Raw genomic sequence first — 18231 nt, 5'->3', positions numbered from 1 at the left:
ACAGCTAAGATACTCTAGAGTACTCCAAACTCATAAAGGTCCAATCTTGGGGACAAAAAGCTCATAACTCAACCATGGAGATCAAATAGGAAACTCATCAAGGTATAAACTTTATACTTGAAAAAGATGCATAATGAGGAAAGGTTCCCGGATCTACAAGCTTGCAAGCTACAACTCCTTCTTCAACAATATACACCAAAATCACTTAATAATCTCCTAAATGTAACATCATGTTCCGGTTCCTCCGCGATTTAGGGTTCGTGGGCTGCAACCCGGGCATGAGGAAGCCTCGGAGCAGCGACAATTTGCTAGAAGAGTATGGCTTCTCGTCGCCTTTTCGTGAATATGAGGTTCATTGGAAACAAACTTATAACAAGGAAGCTATGACAGTTTGATGTTTTGGCAAGATAAGTCCCTTAATTGAGAAAAGTGGCGGCACAATACGTTGGGCGTATGTGTGTGTATGCTTAGCGTACTCATGTGCGTGAACTTTAGGCAAACCCACCTAGTACGTTGGGCGTACTAGGCACAGAGTAAAAACCCTAAATGAGGGGGTGCCCCTGTATAAAGAACAAGATGGCCTCATTCCTGACCACCATTGCCAGATCCCAGCTCTCTCAAAACCCTAATTCTCGTTCTTTGAGCTTGAGTGACCATTGTAAGCTTATAAGTGTTCTTGTGAGATTTTTGGAGTGAAGAAGGAGCATGGAGGATAATAGAGTTGGATTCCAGGCTTTGGATCTGATCTTTTCTATGGATGGAGCATCAGTTGAAGGTATAAAGCTCAAAGCTTTCCCATCCTTTTGATTTGTGCATGATATGGTCAATTTTAGGGTTTTTGGTCCCAAAGCTTGAAGCTTTATGAGTTGTTGCACTCCAAAGACTAATATCTATCCTTTTAAGTGTTTCTAGTGGAGAGGATCCAAAAAATAAGGTCTTGGACGTGAGAACCACCTCATGCATGAGATATGAGCAAATTTGAGAGTAAAGAGTGAGAGTTTTTGTGTTTGGGACTTTACCAGCCATGCAAAGGCTTAAAGTCACAAACTTTATGGAGTATGAGCCTTTAGGGAGTCCAGATCTGAAAGTGTAGCTATGGTCTAAATGGGTTAAGACCAGGAGAATGGGAAAAAGCAAGATTGGATGTATGATGAGTGTAATCCTAGTACGCCCCGCCTACTGGGTTGGTGTCCCCGATCAGGTTTCGTGCATGTTTGTGTACGCTGAGCGTACCAAGGGAGGTACGCTCCGTGTAACCTCGTTGTGGGCTTTTTAGGCCTGTATTTTTGGGCTTGTGTACTAGAGATTTTGAGCAGAAAAATATTTATATATGTGCCTTGGGCCCTTGTGTTGGGCTCGCCACTTGGACTTGAGAGTTGGGCCTCGGGAGAGCCCATTCATTATTGGGCATTGGTGGACCCAATAGGTTTTAGGTTATTGATGGGCTAGTTAGTGGACTACCTTTAGACCTAAAGAGTGAGGGTTTAGACTTAGATCTTAATTGGGTAATTGTGGATTTTGGTCCAGTACTAGAGGCCGGTGTAACATTCCAAAAATCATGACCAAAAATTATTTTTAAAACATTTATCAAATTAGAGTATCATCTCAAAACATGTTCTTTTTATCATAGTAAACATCCCAGGCTAGAACTTCTTAGTGTGTGCCATGCAGTCATCCCGAGCTCCTCCCATCCGCTATCGGAAATCCCTGAAACCGATACTGAAAATTGTAAGCACGAAGCTTAGCGAGTTCCCCATACTACCACATACCATACATATATACACATACTACAAACATTGGGCCTAGCCCGCTACATCGGGCCCCTCCCGGCATCGTACAAATCCGGCATCAGGCCCCGCCTGGCATCGTGCGTCACTCAATATACAGATCTGTTTCTACTAGGCCCCGTCTGTCTCCGGTCCCCGCCCGCTATACACATACAAAAAATAACATATAATCATGCTATCACATAACACACAATCACTATACTATAACTGCTAGTCTCAAGGTCCCGCCTATCTTGGGCCTCGCCCCTACTCTGCTACTAATGAGATATGGAACCCCATCCACACTCAGTTGGGTGATGAGGTACGGCCCCCCGCCCACACTCACCTCCCTACCAGGCACATGCAAGTATCACAAAGGCAACAATTATAACTAAACATACACTACTGCCTCGGTTACCACAAGGCATCGGACCGTAACTCGAAAAACATGCATATAAACCTTCCTCGGGACTCGCTCATCATTGGATCTAAATCTGATATACAATAGCATACATAAACGGGACGGCATTGGTGCCTTAGACCCGTTCATACTGGAGAGAACTCACCTCACAAGCTGACTGTGGAATCCTGCGAATAATCCCCCCCCCCCCCCCCGCGCAAGCTAGTAGATCCTCGAACTACTGATCACTTGTTTCCCCGAGCTATCAATTACCAAAATGACACTTAGACCAAAATACCTTCAAAAGTCAAACCAGGTCAAACTTGGTCAAAGTCAATGCTCTGAGTTGACCCACCAACTCGTCGAGTTCCACAATCCACACATAACTCTGGACTTCGGTCTTACTCGTCAAGTTCTCCTTGAACTCATCAAGTTTTCCCTTACCTAGTCGGGACCTTCCACTCCCTACTCGTAGAGTTCTCCTTGGACTCGTCGACTACTCCTTTATACAAAGTATGGACATTTTGCTCATGACACGTCGAGTTCATCCTTGAACTCGACGAGTCCATCTTCGTCTTAGTCGGTCCATTCATCCTCAACTCGCCGAGTTCAACCTTGAACTCGTCGAGTTCTTTGGTCTACAAGTCCAACAACCCATCCAACCTGCTGATTCCTCTTCTGGACTCAACTACATTACACAGAAACAGGAAATATTAGGAAACCATGACCTGACTCGCCGAGTCCCCCTAGGTCCAAATCTATTTAGATGATTTCATTCGAGCACAAGGCATCCGGGACCCATATCTAATCTTCTAGGGTCGATATCTCATGCAAAGCCTCTGCCTTTACATCCATGCATGGCCCTTTTTGCTCAAAAGGCCATAACAACTTCTTAAACCTTGCATGGGGGGTTATAATGGCATAAAGTTTGCACCTTTATGCCTTAACCACTCTTATAGATTCCAGATCTGAAAGGATCTTAGCTTGGGACGTCCAAATCCCAAAAGCTACCATTCTTGGACCAAAACCTTCATAAAAGGGGGAAAGGATAGATCTAATGAACTAACGATCAAGTTAGAGACTTGATTACCAGAAAATAATGAGATTGAGAAGCTACTTATGGATCTGCATGCCTTTCCTTGAGCCTTCAAGTTTCCTCTTCTTCTTCTTGACTTCAAGAACACAAAATATTCTCAAAAATGGCTCACAAGCATTAGGGTTTCGAGATCTAGGGTTTTGGTCTTGGAGGCTGGGAAATGAGACCATGAGAAGGAGAATAAGATGCTTAAATAGGGTACCAAGTCCCGAATTTAAGGTTTTCCAAACCTAAACCAACTCGTCGAGTCGATCCCCCGACTCGTCGAGTTGGTCACTTAACCCGCGACCCAAATCATGCTCCTACTCGTCGAGTCATCCCACCTACTTGATGAGTCGCTTCTTGATTTTGAGGTTTTCCTTTCCTTCCTAGGTCTTCTAGATTCGAGGTGTTACAGTCGGTGTGCAGCAGCAGCATGTATAGGAGTTGTTCATCATCCGAGATGAGTCTTCTCACTATACTTTACCTAGAGTGGTAATCCTTGTGTGAACGGAGGGTCTTATGTTTTCTATTGAGTATTTTGATATCCAACATTATGTCTTTGTGATTTATGTTGTGTATTATTCTGAGCTTACTGAGTTAGGACCGTAGGGTCCACCTGAATTGTGGGACCAGAGGGTCCTACTGAGACACATTGACTGAAGGGTCTTATCTGAGTATAGCCATGAGAGGCTAATAAGATATGTGTGGTATCTTGGGGAACTCACTAAGCTTCGTCATTACTGTGTTATATGATATGTGCTTCAGGTTCTACTCAGGATCGCGGGAAGGCGTCGGCTTGATTGTACACACAAGAGAAAGAGTTATGTTTTAAGGATCCTGGATAATTAATCAAACAATTATGGAGTTGTGTTTTGTTAATTAAATAATTGGGATATTTTTGGATGTGTTATGAGAATTATGTGACTTTAAAATGAAAATTTTGTTTGAAAATTGACGGTGTTACAAGTTGGTATCATAGCCTTGGTTTGATGGATTCAGGTGTACCTTCGTGTGTGTTTGAACTCATACTGAGGATTTGAGAAAAAAAATTCAAATGAAATGATTTTTCTAAAATGAGAAAGAATTTTAAGAGAAAACGAGTTGGAGCAACGTGTACAATCAGCCAGAGCCTAAACGGTGATTTCCTAAAATACCCTTACTTATTTATGTTATGAGATATTTATGAGATATTAGTGGTGCATGCTAGAGGATAGGCTAAGTAATTCACACTTAGGGCTAGAGTTACTTGATTTTTGATGCCTTAGCCTAGGAGTAGTTGCTATCTATTATGTGCCTTGAGTATGTGCTGAGTAAGAGTATCTAGCTGGAATCACTTAAAGAGAGTTTTGAGTTGAGGGATAATCTAGGAGAGATACCTAGATGAACATTTGAGGAGTATAGTAAGAAGAGTAGTTAGATACCACGAGAGGTAAGATAGCATGAGTTCGGTGATGCTTTTTGAGTTGTGAGTAGAGCAAGTGGAGTTGCATGCTCGAGTAGAGTTATGTGCCGGTGGAGGATTATTCGAATTCCCAATGCTGCTTGCTTTGTGTTTTATGGAACTCTTGATGATCGGATTCAACTACTAAGTGAATACGACGATATTCAGGAGGTAGATGGCTGGCATCATGAGGAGTTCTTCAGCAGCTGATGGCAAAGAAGTGTGAGAATCTAGGAAGAGCCTAGGGAGTAACCTTAGTCATATGAGTACGCTGATAAGGGAGAGTACTCGCTGGAGAGTGAACATGTGTAATGATATTGGCGATCGAAGAGGTTGAGCAGTTACTTAGGAAATTTGGGATGATACGTGTTTAAAGTATGGGTAGATGTGATAGGTAGTACGAGCCCGTACTACTGAAACAGAAGAGCTATACTTGAATCAGGGAAAATTCCAGGGGTTCTAAGTAACAGATTAAAGGGAGATAACATGGTTCGATTACCATGACTCGTATCAGGTTGAAGGGAGATAGCATGGATCGAGTACCATGACTCGTAAAAGATTGAGAGGAGATCACATGGTTTGAGTACCATGATTCGTAGCAGATAGGGAAGAGATAACATGGTCCGAGTACCATGATTCGTAAGAGATAGTGCTTTTGACTTTACCAGTTATCCCATTGTGATTGTTTAGACTAAGAACGGATATGATAGAATGTGGGGCCAGATGGCCATGTAGAACAAGCTTCAATGGAGTGTACCTTGAGAGGGAACTGAGTTAAGTTCCGAGAGATTTTACAAGTGAGACGCCAATTGGAGTCGCAATACTCGAGGATGAGTAGAGGTGAGGCTATATGGAGGATGGCGGTCTGAGTTGAGCAGTCGGCCCGTAGTTGAGATGTCACTTTCTGTGACAAGAGTTGCGAATTTCCCGTTTCCTATGAGAAGCAAAGGACATAACGAGCTTCCGGTTTCAGAGTTTGGAGGTAAACCCCATGGGGTAGCATATGTTGCGACCTTTTCACTAGAGTATTTGGGTAGTATGTTTGCTGCAAGGTATTTCCTATACCATGAGGGAGTCATTAGTAAGGACTGAGATGGAAGGGGACAAGGAGATGTCTTAGCTGAGTAAGGCATAATTTTTGCAGCAATTCCCGGTGATCAAGAGGAGTGCACCGGGGCAGCGGCCTTCGTTGCCTACGTTGTGTATCGACTGTGAGAGTAAAGTTACTTGTTCTATGGTGACCACGCGATGGAAGGTTGGTTGAGGGATCAAAGCCAAGGTGTGTGATAACGTATTATTTCTAGATTGAGAGTCGTGACTAATTCGGGACAGTTGGGATACCCGGCGGTGTGTCGGTATGATATTTTGGGATGATTATAGGCAGTCGTTTTAGGGGAATTCTAAGGATTTCATCTGAGATTCGCTATATTTGGAGTTGCTTGGTCTTTATCGGGAAGACCATCGAGTGTTACGAAGTACGTTCCAAGGGTCAAGTGTGATGTACCTGGTGAAACATTCTGTGGAGTAGACTGTTGGTATTCCAAGTGGTGATGGTTCGAAACCTGAGTGGGGGAGAACTGGATATTTTATTGAGAGGGTCATAGATTTGTTCGAGTGCGGTTAGAGAACTGGTTATGGAGATCTTCGGTATGGACACATGGGACTTGGGTTATTGGTGGATGGGGCAAGAGACAGAGCGTGATGATGCATGTTGTATGTGCTCAGGAGAGGATGGGGTTTTGGATTATTGTCGATGTGTTCTCAGACATTGATGATTCCTCCGTGCTTCAAATGGAGAATTGAAGTATTTCGAGGTTATGAGATTTTCGAGAGGGAGATCAGTGGTCGTAGCAAGACATCGTGAGATTTGTGATGGTGTACCGAGGTATCCGAGTATGATACCCAAAAAATTAGGATTTCTTTGGGACTTGATTGGTGAGATGGCGAGTGGAGTACCAAGTGACTATTGATCCAGTGGAAGCTCTTCATCTAATTATCATCAAACGGGATTATCCAAGAATGTGAATTGTAGCAAGAGAATGTGTTTTATCACAACGATTATTGTCAGGAGTAGTGATGCTTAACCTGGGTAAGTGTGTGTACTTATCTATGTTGGGCCATGGAGTATTCGATAGTGAACTAAGTGTGCTGACGACTTGAGGATGAGAATATGGGGTGATAAGAGAGTGACCAGATCCGGGTGGGAGTAATCTCTTAGGACTGTCAGGGGAGATCGTGGGGAGAGAGCCCATGGAGAATAAGAGAGAGAGTATTGTGTGACTACGAAGAGTCATAGAATATGTAAGTCGGAGAGAGAGTATCGTGTGACTGTGGAGAAGTGTAGCATACGTGAGTCAGAGAGAGAGAGAGAGAGAGAGAGTATCGTGTGGCTACAAAGAATCGTAGCATATGTGACTCGTAGAAAGGGTATCGTGTTACTGCGGACAGCCGTAGCATATGTGAGTCAGAGAAAGGGTATCGTGTGACTGCGGAGAGTCATAGCATATGTGAGTCGGAGAAACGGTATCGTGTGACTGCGGATAGCCATAGCATACGTGAGTCAGGGATAGATTATCGAGTGAATGTAGAGAGTCGTAACATTCGTGAGTTAGAGAGAGAGAGGGGGGAGGGAGAGTACTGTAAGATTTCGGGGAGCCGTAACATTCATGAGCTAGCGAGAAAGAAAAAGAGAATATCGTAAGACTGCGGGGGACTGTAGAATTCGTGAGGCAATGAGAGAGTGCCATAGGACTATGGGGAGTCGTAGCACTTGTTAGTCAGTAAGAGAGAGTGTTATATAACTGCGGGAAGTCGCAGCCTTACTAGTCCGGGTGTGACACAGAGCGGCTCGTAGGCCTGGGTAGCCTTACCAGAGGAGTCTGTGAGAACCTAGTGGCCGAACCAAGGACGAGACTGGGGTCTCAGCAGTAGTCGAAAATCATTGTATTTTAAGTTAGACAGGGGCTGTCGCGGATTGGACGGATCGAGGTGTAATGCATACGTATAATCGTGGAACATGGGTCATAAGTTGAGTGCTAGATCGGGACGAGTAGTTCCAATTCTGTGTCGGACCAGACTCTTGTGGGCGAGTTTGGCTCTATCTGTGTGGAGGATAATTAGGTTGGGATTTTGGGTGGATCTCATTTTGAAAGGTATGTGTTTCCATCTGATGTTTTAGACTTGAGTAGTCTACTTTCTTGGTTTGGGAACGACCATGAGATGCATGGAACTCGTGAGTAGTAGACGACAGAGATCAGAGGTGAAGCGACTTCAGAAGGGGATTGTAGTGTTCACTTGAGGTAAGGAAAACTTCATGACTTCACGTGTCACATCAAGGGCTGAGATAACTATTGCGAAAGGGAGTTATAAAGTTGACTTGTTGGGTGGGCAATGAGTATCCCTTGGAGGTCCCAATGTTGGGTCAAGAGTTGACATGGTGTTCAGTGTCAGAAGGAACATTTGAGAGGATCTGGGGCTCATGATTATGGGTGTCAGAGGATCGTTCTGAGCTGGCATGTGTAATTCCTTGTGTCGGAGGGCAGAGTTTTGAGGATCATTCCTTCAGAAGAGTTTTGATAGCTATTCAGGCGGTGGGTCCTTGGTGGGATATGACCCTTCCATTCCTTTCGAGTTACAACCGGGATCGATTAGAGAATCATAATTAGTAGAGTGTTCTTAAAGTATGTTATTCGATGAGCGATTAACATGATGATATCTCATGAGGACGGTCTGGTAGGGAGACAGACCATTAGAGTTTTCAAGTTCTGGAGAGACAGAACGAGTACCGCAGTGACAGATGAGTCTATTTTTTCATCGGGATTGGGAGTTCCTGTTGGGTTCAGATCTCTTCGGAGGAGATTGTTGTATGATATGAGGTCGATGGTGTTTCTTGGGTTATCGGGTTCGATCTATGTGTTCATAAGGAGTGATTTCGAGGACGAAATCTAAATCAAGTGGGGGAGAATTTTAACATTCAGTTCCGGATCGCCCGCAATTTAGGGTTCGTGGGGTGCAACCCGGGCATGAGGAAGCCTTGGAGCACTGACAATTTTCTAGAAGAGTAGGGATTCTCATCGTTTTTTCGTACATATGAGGTTCATTGGAAACAGACTTATAACGAGGAAGCTATGACAGTTTGAAGTTTTGGCAAGATAAGTCCCTTAATTAAGAAAAGTGGCAGCTGAGTACGTTGGGCGTACGTGTGTGTACGCTTAGCGTACTCATGCGCTTGAACTTTAAGCAAAGCCACCTAGTACGTTGGGTGTACTAGGCACAGAGCGAAAACCCTAAATGAGGGGGTGTCCCTATATAAAGAATAAGATGGCCTCATTCCTGGCCATCATTTCCAGATCCCAACTCTCTCAAAAACCCTAATTCTCGTTCTTTTAGCTTGAGTGACCATTATGAGCTTATAAGTGTTATTGTGGGATATTTTGAGTGAAGAAGGAGCAAGGAAGAGAATAAAGTTGGAGTCCAGGCTTTGGATTTGAGCTTTTCTGTGGATGGAGCATCATTTAAAGGTATAAAGCTCAAAGCTTTCCCATCCTTTTGATTTGTGCATGATATGGTCCATTTTAGGGTTTTTGGTCCCAAAGCTTGAAGCTTTATGAGTTGTTGCACTCTAGAGATTAATATCTTTAAGTGTTTCTAATGGAGAGGATCCATAAAACAAGGTCGTGGACGTGAGAACCACCTCATGTATGAGATATTAGAAAATTTGAGAGTAAAGAGTGAGATTTTTTTTGTGTTTGGGACTTTACCAGCCATGCAAAGGCTTAAAGTCACAAACTTTATGGAGTATGAGCCTTTAGGGAGTCCAGATCTGAAAGTGTAGCTATGGTCTTAACGGGTTAAGACCAGGAGAATGGGAAAAAGCAAGACTGGACGTACGTTGAGCGTAATCCTAGTACGCCCCGCGTACTGGGTTGGTGTCCCCGATCAGGTTTCATGCATATTTGTGTACGCTGAGCGTAGCAAGGGAGGTACGCCCCACATAACCTTGCTGTGGGCTTTTTGGGACTTAAGGATTGGGCCTAGATTTTTGGGCTTTTGTACTAGGGATTTTGATCAAAGAAATATATATATATACTTGGGCCCTTGTGTTGAGCTCGTCATTTGGACTTGAGAGTTGGGCCTCGGGAGAGCCCATTCATTATTGGGCTTGGTGGGCCCAATAGGTTTTAGTTTATTGATAGGTTAGTTGGTGGACTACCTTTAGACCTAAAGAGTGAGAGTTTTGACTTAGATCTTAATTGGGTAATTATGGATTTTGGTCCAATGTTAGAGGCTGGTGTGCAGTAGGCATGGTTCTAAAAAGCACGCCATGTCGCGCCTCAAGGCGTGCCATGGCTTGAGGCGTGGTGTAGCCATTACAAAAACGTCCAACGCGGATTTGTTAAGCTTGGTGCCCAAATAATGTGTCAATGCGCGCATTATCGTGTTATGGTGCAAGTTTTTTTCAAGGTGCGGATTTTTTTTTCTGTTGTTTTTCTTATCGGGCCTAAAATAAATGAGTTTTTATCAACTTTTTTCTATTTTATATATATATATATATATATATATATATATATATATATATATATATATATATATATATATTAATATAACACTTCTAAAAACTTCATATATTTGATAAAATTCAATAATTATATGATTTTATATCTTTTAATGTATGTAATATAGTCACGCCTTGAAAAATGTCATGGCTCGCCAAGGCTTGTCATGGCTTAACTTTTACCTTTCCGCCAAGACACACCTGACGTTATTTAGAACCTTGGCAACAACAACATCTATAGGAGCTGTTTATCATCCGAGGTGAGTCTTTTCACTATACTTTACCTAGAGTGGTAATCCTTGTGTGACCGGAGGGTCTTATGTGTTATATTGAGTATTGTGATATCTTGCATTATGTCTTTGTGATTTATGTTGTGTATTATTCTGAACTGACTGAGTTAGGACCGGAAGGTCCACCCGAGTTGTAGGATAGGAGGGTCCCACTGAGACACATTAACCGGAGGGTCTTATCTGAGTATAGCCATGAGAGGCTAATGGGATATTTGTGGTATTTTGGGGAACTCACTAAGCTTCGTGTCTACCGTGTTATGTGATATATGTTTCAGGTTCTACTCAGGATCGCGGGAAGGCGTCGGCTTGATTGTACACACAAGAGAAAAATTTATGTTTTTAGGATCCTGGATAATTAATCAAACAATTATGGAGTTGAGTTTTGTTAATTAAATAATTGGGATATTTTTGAATGTGTTATGAGAATTATGTGATTTTAAAATGAAATTGTTGTTTGAAAATTTACGGTGTTACACCAGCATACTAGCAGATCATTCGCATTTCCACATTACACGAGTACGTTATGCTTACCCTCAAGTACGTCCACCGTACGACCAAAATGCGAATCCCTTTTCCTCTAGGGACCAATTATGCAACTTTTTATAGAGCAATAATAATACCTGACATTCGGATGTTCCAATTCTCCGCACTAGAATCAAACTTTGCCCTCGAAGTCATCCTCAACAAACAACTCAAGATAGTGTTCACGTATCTCGGACTCGGGTTACCACGTCTACTCCGAGCCTGTCTGGTGTTGCCACTAGACTTTGACCAAGTTCAATACCTTGTTACCCAAGGTATTCACTCCCCAATCCAGAATTGCCATGGGCTTCTCAACGTAGTTCAGACGATCGTCGACCTAAATGTTCTCCAAAAGGGACCACATCTATCTCTTTAGCTATACACTTCCTCAACTGGGAAACATGGAAGGTATCATGAATTTGTCTCAACTCCTCCGATAGCTCCAATCGGTAATCCACTTTGCCCACATGGGCCAAAACTCAGAAATGACCAATAAACCTAGGTCCCAACTTGCCCCGCTTCCTAAAGAGGATAACACCCTTCCAGGGTGACACCTTCAGAAGCTCCAAATCCCCCACCTGAAACTCTAGCTCAGAGCACCACCAATCCGGATAACTCTTCTGGCGGATATGAGCCGTCAATAATCTCTATCTAACTTGTTGTATAAGCTCGGTCGTCTTGAGCACTACCTACTTGCTCCCCATGACCCTCTTTCCAACCTACCCTCAACAAATAGATTCAAGATTTGTAATGATTTAAACAACAGAATAAAACAATAAGTAAATGATCGATTAAATAAAATAGATTCAAGATTTGCAAGGACTCCAAATCTATGCAAGACTGTCTGGCAATGTGATTCCATGGCTGAAACAATATTTGTTCAATTTTATTTAAGTTGGTACTTGGAAGTGTTGACAAGCTCTAACACTTCCCAGTCACCACATTGTCATATTCAAAACAAGCTCTTTGAAAATAACCTAACCTTCAAATTTAAGTCTAAACAAGCTCTTAGATAGAAATTAAAAGGTTGCAATGAGATTTATGTGAATGTTCCCAACAACTCTCAATACTCCTCATAAACTCAGGAGTGTAAGAGTGTGCGAATAAGATTTACACTAAATTCATTCAACATAAATCAGTTTAGTGCTTGTTACTCAATCCAATTTACAAAATAATTACAAATTTTCCAATTGGATAACTTGAATGACCTAACCCTAATTTAATGGCCAGTTAGAATCAAACATTCGATTGAAGCAAAATCAAATTCACTAAATGGAAATTGAAAACAAACATCAAGTCACATGATTGAAATCACCACTAAGAAGTCAAGATATAAAGTTAGAGAAACTAAAGTTCTAGCCACAAATGACTAGAACAAGATCACAAACCTAGGAAATGAAATTAAAGTTCTTACGAAACGAAATCCAAATGTTTCTATGTGTTATTAAACTCCAAAATCCTCCAGAAAATCGCCCAGAAAGCTCCCAAAATCGACAAACCCCAAAATGAAACCGGTTGCATACTTTTAAGAAAGATGAAAATTGTTTTTAAACCCATGTCCATGTTTATACGGGCCGTGTAAACTTTTCATTTGGGATATTCTGGAAGGAGACAAGTTTTCAATACTGAAGATTGATGCCAAGGTCAACCCTGCAGATATGTTGACAAAGTCGTTGCCCACGGAGAAGTTCAAGTTTTTCTTGGACTTGGTTGATGTTCGTAGGAGGTAGGTCCATTCGGGGACGAATGGCAGGTAAGGAAAGGAAGTTCTTGTTCGAGGTGGAGTTCATAGGATGCTCAAGTCAAGGTGGATATTGTTAAATGTGACTCGATCATTTGGATCATGTTCACGAAACATTTGGATCATGTTCATGGAGCATTTGGAGCACTTGGAACTCAATGGAGCACTTGGGGTTCATGGAGCATGTGACATAGGAACGGATCATCTGAGAAAGGAATACATTGTCTGATAAAGGAACGGATCAAGTGCCAAATGAATGGATCATACAGACGGGGGTTTGGAGCACCTGGAAGAGGTTTGGAGCACTTGGGAGTGATAATGGAGCAACAAGGGTATTGAAGATTTGGGCCAAGAAGGATGCTTTTGTGCCAAGGGAACTCCTTCTTACGCCATGGGGTATCCCTCTTGTGCCATTGGGTACTCATGTTGAGCCATGTAGATGCTCTTGCGCCATTCATGGCCTTGTTGTGCCATGTATGTTCCTGTTGTGCCAAGGTGGTGTTGTTGATCCAATCTTTATGTTCTTGTGCCACACTTGAAGTCTGTTGCGCCATCCATATTCCTGTTGCGCCATCATGGCGCAAGTTTGACCATCTTGGTCCTTGATGAGCCAAGTATACTATGAAGTCCTCTATAATGCTCAGGATCGTTCAATGATGCTCAGAAGTTGGTATTGCTCAAGGATTACACCATGTTATGCCACCATGATGGATGTTGGCACAAGGTGCTCCATAATGTGTGTTGTTGATACTCATGGGTTTTTTTGACATGGATGAATGTTCCAAAAGATGTTGCATGGTAGATTGTGATTGGTTGACATCTTTCATGGGCCTATGGGCTAATAGACTTGGCCCATTAGGATTTAGGTCTGATTCCTCAACTATAAATAGGGATGCATGTTAGCTCATTTTGTATCTTGAATTTTAGAGTGATAGACGAATCTTTGTGTAATTGTACTTGTAACCACTGTTTGAGAGCTCTAAAATAAAAGAGTACTACCCTCCTGCCCGTAGACGTAGGTCACCTTGACCGAACCACATAAATATTGTGTCTTGTGTGCTTATTGTTTTGCTAATTATCCGCTTTACTCCTAACAATTATAATGTAATATTATTATTTATGTTTTAAAAAAGCGCAACTGAAATTCCAATCTCTAACTTTGGTGCCGACAACACTATATAATCAGGACCTCACTTCTCAATATGCCTCATTTAATAGGTTTGGTTGATAAGTATATAAACAGGTTAACTCTATGGCAACTCGTTTATTCAATAGGTTGGGTTGAGTTGAAATTTCAACTCATTTAAAATAAACAAATTTGTTAGATCAAGATATTTAATCCATTTAAAAAACGGGTTGAACCCGAACCAAATTCAGGTCGACCCATTAACTCTAGTTCCAATTGACTTTGTGGAAGATGCCCCATCTAATAATATCTAATAATAGGTTTATTAAATAAAAAGATTAATCGGGTTGAGTCCCCTAATTAAACATATTGAAAACATCAACGCTTCTAATTTTCGATTAATATGTTGTATCATGTTTTGTTAATTCTTTTATTGGAAACGACCAAATTTTATAGACACAAAGGCTATCAAGCGACAATGCTAGGGAAAAAATAAAACAGGAAAAAATTTACAAAATTTTGAAATGACAAGAACACCGATCCACCCAATTCTAACGATGATAATAAGGAATAACACATAATTGACCAAATAATTAATGAAAATTAGTGTAAATAACCCAACTTTTTTAGTTTACACGAATCTAGCTCGAGGCAAAGTCAATTTAGCCCGAAATGCAATTTTTTAGAGATGGTGATCAAATTGGATACTCCCATAAAGTTGGATTAATTATCTACATTTTCAATAATCACGTTGTCCTTTTATGATTATCCGTAATAATAGTTTATTTCTTTTTTAATATAAAAAATTTAAATTGTGTTAAACCTTAAGGATAGTTAAAGAAGTCTTTTCAATCTAAATATCTAATGGATACATCGTTCTACAACTAATAAGATTTTGGAAAGCCAGAGATATTGAAAACGACGTTTGTGGGCCAACATCAATCTCCTGTACGGCATGCATAGCAGCATGTTCCGGCATGTGAAGCTTTACACAATTTACAGCTTTACATGTTGTTGACATGGGCTTTTAGGCCCACTAGCCATTAAATTCCATCCACTACCATAGTACCATAAACGAAAGGTGCATGATCGCTTTTTTTTCATTTGCATCGTTTTCTTTTGATACACTGAACGTATTTATAACGATTATTATCTTCGGAATATCTCTTGATTCTTTATAATAAAACAAGCTAATATATACAATGAATTGTTTATAACAATAACAACACATGATATCATGATATGCATACATTATATATATGTATGTATAGCATTAATTTTTCATTTTTAAAATTATAGACTCCCATGGCTTAAAAAAACAGTAAACAACACTATTAGTCAACATGAAAGGTCAATCGTGAAACACTAATAATAATTTGAGTATGTCATCGTTTGAATCTTGGACCTACCATATGAAATTACATCCATCAACCACTATGTTTTCATCACGAGGACATCCTCCATGGCTTATGAGGTTATGAGAGATGATCAAAGGTCAAAGTTTTAGTCAGTTGTAGGAGTTTTAATTCCAGTAGAAATCGAACCCATACGAACAATATATATTAGTGTTGGATGTGAATGTATATCTTCGATATAGGAGACACTTTTATAGAATTATGTAAAATGCATATAAATAAATAAAAATCATAGCAAAAATAATTGGGACACACACCAAACAATTTGAAATCTTCACATGTATGTAAATTCCAAACAACATACAAAAAAGATGTGAGAATCTAAGGATTAGATCTTGTTCTTGGGACCAAAGTCATTGGTTGTGATGTATAGGCAGTTACAAAATGGATGGACGGTTACAAAATAATAGGACCGAATAAATCATGGTTATTAGATGAATTTGATCCAAAGGTTGTGATCGAATTCTTAGTCATATTTTTTTTGGTTTTCATCTAATCCATAGGCTGTAATCAAGTTCTTAGTAACAAATTATGGTTGTCGGATGAAATTGATCTAGTTCTCAAATTATTACACCGCGTGATGGATTGAATTCAATGGTCCAATTTCATTCTTACAATCCTAAGCTTTGTAACACATTTCGGGTTTTAGAATAAGTTTTACCTTAAAAGTCATTTTCAATTGAAGAAACATTGGTTTGAAGATTGAGTTAGTATAAAGATTGAGGTTTTCATTTCAAACACCAATTTTTAACTAAATATTATTTAATGTATAAAAATAACCACGATCACTATCACCACTATTGGCGAGTCTAGAATTTAAAATCACATCATCTCTAACCGAGTTGAACCAAACCTGATCAAAGATAAAACCAGGTTCAATAAAAAAAAACATTTGATTCAACATGCGTAAAATTTGGAGTAAGCCGCAAGCTTATGACATGGAGGTGTGAAAGAGAAAATATTTATTTATAATGAAAAACTCATAACCTCTTTCTTTTTGGAAAAGATGTGAGACTTTTTCATGCCATAAAATGTTACACGTCTTAGTTTATATATATATATATATATATATATATATATATATATATATATATATATATATATATATATATATATTGCCAAATAAATAAATTAAGATGGTAAATGAGATTGTGTATAACTTTCAAAAAATTTAAATATCACCTTACTACTACAAAACACATACACATATAAAATACCTATTTACACATTCCTCAGATTATGAACAAGGTTTTTATTTGTTTCGGGCATTGTTTTATTTTTATTGTTTTAACTACATGATAGATAACCACGAAACAAGCATGGACATTAAAATTATAAACAACCTATACCACACTTTCTAAAATATAGGGACCCCATAAACGTGAGGTTAATTTTGTATATGGTATCAAAATAACACATTTTGGATTGCATGGTCATTTTCATAAACGAGACACAATCTTTTTATATATTTATTTATTTTTATAATCTTTGAAAATTCATTTTGTCAATTTCGTAAAAATCCTTTTATAAATTGGTACCAATCTTTTAAAAAGGAGCACGACGATTTGTACTATTTAATAGAGTGCCGTCATCATCAGCCATTATCACTTTATCAGCAGTACCCCACCCACCCCCTTCTTCCGCTCCACTTACACACACCCCCCCACTCCCAGCTTCTTTCTTGCTGGAAATTCTTAAAATCCCATCTCAATTCAACAATTCCAACCACAATCCGCTTCAAAGTACGTATTTTCTCCCTATCTTCATTGCTTTTTACTGTAATCTATACTGTTTCAAGTGATTATCTGCTTAATTCGATCTGTTCTAGATCTCACCTTAATTTCCATCGATTAATCGGTATATATCTTTTCTCGAAATACTCAAAGCTGAATCTAACTTCTGTATTTGTTTTCGTTTCGCGATGTATGATGAATAATAATCAACGCAATCGTAATCAAAAAGGTGCCAGGAATCGTACCTTTTGTTAGGGTTTCTTGTAATCTTCTTCCCTATCTGACCAATCTGAGCACCAGATTCATCTGACAGATTCTTAGTTTGCAGAAAAAACATTCAATTGTTAGTCATTTTGCTTGATAAACTAGAAGTAATGATTCTGACGACTTTTTTTTAGGTTAAACAACGAAATGGGGCTCTCGCCATACTCAAACCCATCGGATGCAGGAGTGTTGTGCGTAATTCTGGTTAACACAGCGATGTCGATATCAATCATGAAGGAAATAGTTTGTTCGATTCTTCATGTGGTGGGGTTACGTGTAGCGTCGTCATCATCATCATCATCAACCAATCAAGGCTCGCCGGAAGCTTCTGAGCGACGGGGAAGTCCGTCGGAGACATACATGGAGGAGTTCAGAAGCCGGACGCCGTCGCTCCGTTACATCTCCCTCCGTCGTGCCACCAAACAAGAATGCTCCGTTTGCTTAACGGAGTTTAAACCAGATTCAGAGATAAATAAGCTTTCGTGTGGGCATGTTTTTCATAAATCCTGCCTTGAAAAATGGCTAAAATGCTGGAACATTACTTGCCCTCTGTGTAGAAACCACATGATGATTTCTAAAGAAATGGAAGATAATAACACTTGCCCGATGTGAAGAATTGCAATCAAACTTACACTTTTTGTAGATATCATCAATTGTGTAAAGTTTCCGGTGGTTTATACATCTGAGAAACTGAAAAACTTTGGTTATTTTTTTCTCGTTTATCGAGTTTTCTTTGACGAAACGGATATATTCTGTTTCTTTCATCATTTATGCCACAATATTGAATGATCATCCCATATCTTAATTCAAGTTTCTAAACTTTTTTTTTACCCTATTGATACAAATAATATAGCGTTGTTTCCATACAATAGTTTTCCGAATTTTTAGCATAAGCTTTTTA

General features: G+C 40.0%; 1 protein-coding gene across 4 annotated transcripts; it reads left to right on the top strand.

Moving 5' to 3' along the window:
* Positions 1 to 16929: 16929 nt before the first annotated feature.
* On the top strand, positions 16930 to 18160 carry LOC145004459 (putative E3 ubiquitin-protein ligase XERICO). 4 transcript variants are annotated; one of them, XM_078963385.1, is made up of 2 exons: positions 16930 to 17075; positions 17465 to 18160. In XM_078963385.1, the coding sequence occupies exon 2, from the start codon at positions 17478 to 17480 to the stop codon at positions 17940 to 17942; it is 465 nt and encodes a 154-aa protein (XP_078819511.1). In that variant the 5' UTR covers positions 16930 to 17075; positions 17465 to 17477; the 3' UTR covers positions 17943 to 18160. The 4 variants fall into 4 exon arrangements, with proteins under 4 accessions (XP_078819511.1, XP_078819513.1, XP_078819512.1 ...); XM_078963387.1 differs by lacking the exon at positions 16930 to 17075 and adding an exon at positions 17076 to 17190; XM_078963386.1 differs by lacking the exon at positions 16930 to 17075 and adding an exon at positions 17197 to 17329.
* Positions 18161 to 18231: the final 71 nt, after the last annotated feature.

The sequence above is a fragment of the Lactuca saligna genome, chromosome 7 (genome assembly GCF_052625555.1).
Source record: "Lactuca saligna cultivar CGN05327 chromosome 7, ASM5262555v1, whole genome shotgun sequence".
In the NCBI taxonomy this organism is placed as follows: domain Eukaryota; kingdom Viridiplantae; phylum Streptophyta; class Magnoliopsida; order Asterales; family Asteraceae; genus Lactuca; species Lactuca saligna.
The sequence above is the reverse complement of the archived record's forward strand: the minus strand, read 5'-3'. Positions and strand labels throughout refer to the sequence as shown.